This window comes from Barbatula barbatula, assembly GCF_947034865.1.
Source record: "Barbatula barbatula genome assembly, chromosome: 12".
NCBI lineage: Eukaryota > Metazoa > Chordata > Actinopteri > Cypriniformes > Nemacheilidae > Barbatula > Barbatula barbatula.
Genome location: NC_136775.1, coordinates 4329016 through 4334286, shown reverse-complemented (window position 1 = coordinate 4334286; position 5271 = coordinate 4329016). Strand labels below are relative to the sequence as shown.

The window sequence follows — 5271 nt, the reverse complement described above, 5'->3', positions numbered from 1 at the left end:
GCACTGTTAGAAAACCTGTATCATGATCATTGACCACACAAAAAGGGTTTAAACAATTTGCCAACATTTATGAAACGGTATTTGTCATGACAATAAACAACAAGAATAAAAAGCAAAATTTTCAAGCAAACCATGTTATAACAAGTTTATAACAAGCTATAATTACGCTTCAAAATGTGCCTTAATGTGATGAGTTCATCCTGTGAGAAAAAAGCCTAAAAATATTGTTTCTGAAACCACTTATGAAGCACATTCAGGCGTCTGTAAGTGTAAATTGTGTCAAAAACATACTTTTTGAGGGTCACTGTATAATAAAGCTCCTCTGTCAAGTCATGTGGTAATATAATTATATCCTGCCCGGCGCTACTTCTATTGGTTTATCATTTTATGTCAAAGATCCCTGATAAACAACCCAGTAATGTTGCCAATATCTACAAATGATTTATGTGTGTCACCTGGAGTCAGTATTTCAGCAGGTGTTTGTGTGACCCCTGAGACTGGGCAGATGTGCGCAGAAACATCAGCTGTGTCTAGTACTCAAACCTGTGTTTGATGTTCCAGCCACTGGAGCAGAAGCCGGTGCCCCTGCAGACGGGCGAAGAGGCCGAATACATGCTGGCACTCAAACAAGAGTTCAGAGGAGCCATGAAAACGCTCCCGTTTTATATCCGCCCAGCTGCACCCAAGAAAGGTGAGATTATGGTCGAGGAGAGGCCATTCACCTCTTTTAGACAATCTGCTTTTTGATAAAAGCACACACAGGTGCATTATGGGTAAACATGTATACATTTAAGTTTTTAGATGTAAAAAGTAAATTTTAAGGAATATGTGTTTTGCGGGATGTGTGAACTAGAAGTTTTTTCGTTCCTCAACAGACGTGGAACGCTATTCTGATAAATACCAGAAAATTGAGACGTCTGACATTTTGGAATGGAAGCCAGGTGAGTTAACACATCTAGGTTTTCACAGAGTGTTTCTTTACCCGTGAAAAAATCTGTATTCTCTACATTCGTGTGTGTTTTTCAGATTGGAGATGCTTTCCAAAGGAGCTGCGTGTGCGGGAAACGAGACCCTCAAAGGACAGTGAGTCTATCTGATGTTAACTTACTCTAACGCTGGACACAGAGTTCTGATCCAGTCTAGTTCAGACACATAAAGCCTCCCATTATGTCGACGACACATTTATAATCGTGCTCTTTTTAAAGCCCAGATAAGAGAGCAGGTGAGGCAGACGTGCTCATGAATGAGTGTGTAAAGATGTGCCGCTCCAGCAGGCCTGAGCTTCACTCTGACTCATCACCGTCTCAGGGGAAATCAGAGAGACAGCCGCACTACACACATCTCCAAAATGAAAGGGTGGAGAAAGAGAGAAAGATGAGAGAGAGAGAGTTGGATGAAGGTTTAGGCTGGAAACACGTCAGTCACTAAGATAGGAAAGAGGAGGTTATTTTTAGTCGTTTTGTACCTTACGTCAAAAAAATCAATAGGGATGCTGTGCTCGGTGTGTAGATGGTTTTATGGAAGTCTACAAATGGATGTTGCTGATGTCATTTCATCTGTTTCAAACGCACTTGGGTTATGTTGTTGCAGAAAGCCCAGCTGTTCCCAAACAAGTCAAACGGCCGCGAGTGGACAAAGTTGAAATCATGCATAAACTGGAGGTGCATAAACACACATACTGTATACACGTGTTTTATCTGTTGTGGTGGTGACATTGTGTTTATAGTGAGCCTTCATTTACTCGCTAGTTGTTCCAAATCTGTGTTAATTTTTTTGTTCTGATGAACACCGAGAAAGATATTTGGAAGAATGCTTGTAACCCAACAGTTCTTGGTCACCATTGACTACCATTATAGCTTGGAATAATTGCTTTATACATTTCTTTGTTCTATTGAAGACAAAGGAAGATATTTGGAAGAATGTAGGAAAGCAAACAGTTCTGGGGCACTTTTGACACCATTGTCATTTTTCCTGCTATGGTAGTCAATGGTGGCCAAGAACTGTTTGGTTACAAGCATGAGCACAAATGAAGATATTTTGAGAAATGTCGACATTTGTGTCCACACAATGGAAGTCAATGGAGTCCAATGTTGTTTGGTGACCAACGATCCTTCAAATATTTTTTGTGTTATGCAAAAGAAAGAAAAACATGCAGGTTTTAAATGATATAAGGATGAGTAAATAATGAAACCGTTTACATTTCATTGCATTTCAAGATTTCTGAATTTTTACTTTTTTATATTACTCATGTTTACAAAAAGATTTATCATGTGGACAATGATCATACACATGTGGGTAAAATCTAACACACATATTCGCACACATTTTTTTCTCACAATGCCATTAATCTGTAATGCACAACATTTCACATTTGAAATCAAATAAACGGTTTTAATTGACTTTAAACAAGCTATACACAGTTTACATTTTTTTATCATCTACTTATCGCGTGTGTTCTGGTTTCACCTTCATTGTGGAAAAATGCCTTTTTTCTGCATGTAAAAATGTGACTGTGAGGGTTAGGTGTTGAAAATCCATTGATCAGAGTACCAACATTTGTGTTTTTACATTCAGACTCTGGAGCAGAAAGAGAAAGAAGGGAGTTCTGATGAAGAAGAGGCAGAGAAGAAGAAGCCAGAAGAGGAAGAGGTTGATGGAGAGGAAGTGTACGACGAAGAGGAGTTTGAAGACGTAAGACTCTTTATTGTGGCAGATCAGTTGATCAGGATTATCAGGGGACACCAGACAATGTGTTCCTAAATTTAGCAACAAAACTAGATCTGCACTTTATGCATTGCCTGTATTTGTGTGTGACAGGAAACAGATTACGCCATGTCTTACTTTGACAACGGAGAGGAGTTTGGAGGTGACAGCGATGATAATATGGATGAAGCTGTTTACTGAAGCAGGCGACCGCTCTGTAGCGCCCTCCTCTGGAAAGTGTGCATGTCTGGCGCCGTCAATCCCGCAGGACTGTTCTGTGATGGATCATTCTGTGTGGCAGCTCATGTTGAGATCTGTATGCAGATAGTTTCTTTTCATCTGGTTGGTCGGCAGTGCTGCAGATTGCTGACTAGGAGCATTAGAATCAGAGCGCTGGAGCTGGAAGATGGAGAGAGACTTGAGATTTACTTTGATAACTTGCAGCTGTGTTTTACTAGAGCTTAGTAAGTGATTTTAGAGTTTACGGAAATAGTTTTACGTATTTGCAATAAGTCTTGTATAAATATATTTTATACATTTTAAGAATTGTATTAATGGCAGCAAATGTAGATGTTTGTTTTAGATTGTAATGAAGATTATGTTTTACCCAAACTCTTGTACTTGTACAGTTTTATCTGATATTAGACTGCTTTTATCTAAGAAATTGACACTTTGTCAAGACCTAAGGAATGGATAGATGGACAGGTGCTTCAAAACAGTAACATAAGATCTTAGACTTTTAATGGCCTCTGTATATGAGACTTTTTTCAATGCGGTCTGTAGGGGGTGCTACTAACTTTCTACACCACATTTGTACAAAACTGTACCCACACACCAGAACTGCTTGTTATACGCAGATCTGATAATCAAACATAATCTGGACTACATTTTTTGGTGTGTCGTGTGACATGCAAAGAAGATATTTTGAGAAATGTTGGTAACTCAACTCTTGGACCCCGCTGACCCATTTCTTAAAATATCTTGTTTTGTGTTCCACAGAAGAAAGCCATACAGGTTTTGACGGAATGAGGGTGAATAAACAATGACAGAATTTTTATTTGGGGTTAAACTATTCCTTTACGGAAACGCGTGTTCTCTGCATCTCATTCACTTTGGATTTTCTGCACGTGTATCTATTTCTTCCTGTAAAATGAAAGCTGGGGTTTCTTATTTTTCTCCCACACGCCAGGAAAGAATTCACATACATAAATGTTAACGTAGCTCAGACAATGATGAGCATAGAAGAAAATATAATGACCCTTATGATAGATCACTGCTGTCTGACAGTTTTTCTAACACCAGTTGAGCTTTACTAGAGGAAAGGCAAAGGGATTCTTCCAGGAATAAACGTGGTCTTCGTTTCAAGGAAGTGAAGTGCAGCTCGTGTCCAGTGGAAGATTACAGCATCTGAAATAAGAGCAGGGCAGAGGGTTGACCACGGAAGGAGCTGCGGTGACATATATTCAGCAGACTTAAAAGTGAATGATCAGACAATACAAATGTACACATAATGTCTTAGGACATTCTAATCTAGAGCATTCAATAATTTACAGTTCAAAGATATATGTGACCTTTGATCACAGAACCAGTCTTAAGCAGCACAGGAACATTCTTAGGAAAATCCAAAAGTACATTGTATGGGTCGAAATGATAGATTTTTCTTTTATGCCGATTATCATTAGGATATTAAGTAAGGATCATGTTCCATGCAGATATGTGAATTTCCTACCATAAATATATCAGAACTTTATTTTTGTGAGTGGTTGGCCAACTACGGTGCCTCTGATTAACAACCTCAAAGGCTATTTTCTCATTAAGATTGTTTTCCACCCTCAGATTCCATGTTGTCCTATTCTAACACCCCATACATCGATAGAAAGGTTGTTCACTCAACTTGATGTAAAAATCTCAAATAATTGACCCATAAGATTGATTTAGTCGTCCAGGGTCACATAATGATGTTTTATTAACAAAGTTCGGGAGGAGACGGAGCATATAATAAAAGAAAATCAGATATTGGATGTTCTTTATCCGACCTAAGTTTTCTTTGAGGCAAAATCCAGGTTCTGTCAAGAAAACTGCAGTTCCTTTTTAGGGCCTTTATCATTTTTTACAATCTCTCCAAATCCACGAGGTGAACTAAAAAACAGAAAGAAACAACACATTTTGTATTCAGTTAAGGACGCCACATAAAAAGTGATGTGATGAACACAGTTCTGTGTTATTTCGGGACTTTCGGCTCTCATTTATTTAATAAAAAACATGACATATAACATGATGTGTTAAAAAGCACAAAACAAACCTTTTTGAGAGTGTATTTCATAAAATATTATTCTAATATTATACATAACACATGATGAGTTGCTCTAGATGTATTCAAAACAAGTTACGGTGCATGCATGTACATTGCATGTGTTTGGGAATCAAACCCATTTCCTTAGTGTTGCAAGTGTCCAGGTGAAGAGAGCGGACAAGATGTCAGACATCAAAACATGTACATACTGTATGTGTGCTGAGAGTACACGTCTTCCGGATCCTGTGCTTTAATAGCAGAGTGAAGCAAAGCAA

The 5271-nt window shown here is 38.4% G+C and overlaps 1 protein-coding gene across 1 annotated transcript; it reads left to right on the top strand.

The window, feature by feature from the left end:
- On the top strand, window positions 1–4987 carry polr3glb (RNA polymerase III subunit GL b). Its single transcript, XM_079468582.1, has 6 exons — window positions 1–691; window positions 876–941; window positions 1027–1083; window positions 1591–1661; window positions 2575–2691; window positions 2818–4987. The coding sequence occupies exons 1-6, from the start codon at window positions 553–555 to the stop codon at window positions 2902–2904; spliced, it is 537 nt and encodes a 178-aa protein (XP_079324708.1). The 5' UTR covers window positions 1–552; the 3' UTR covers window positions 2905–4987.
- The last annotated feature ends 284 nt before the right edge of the window (window positions 4988–5271 follow it).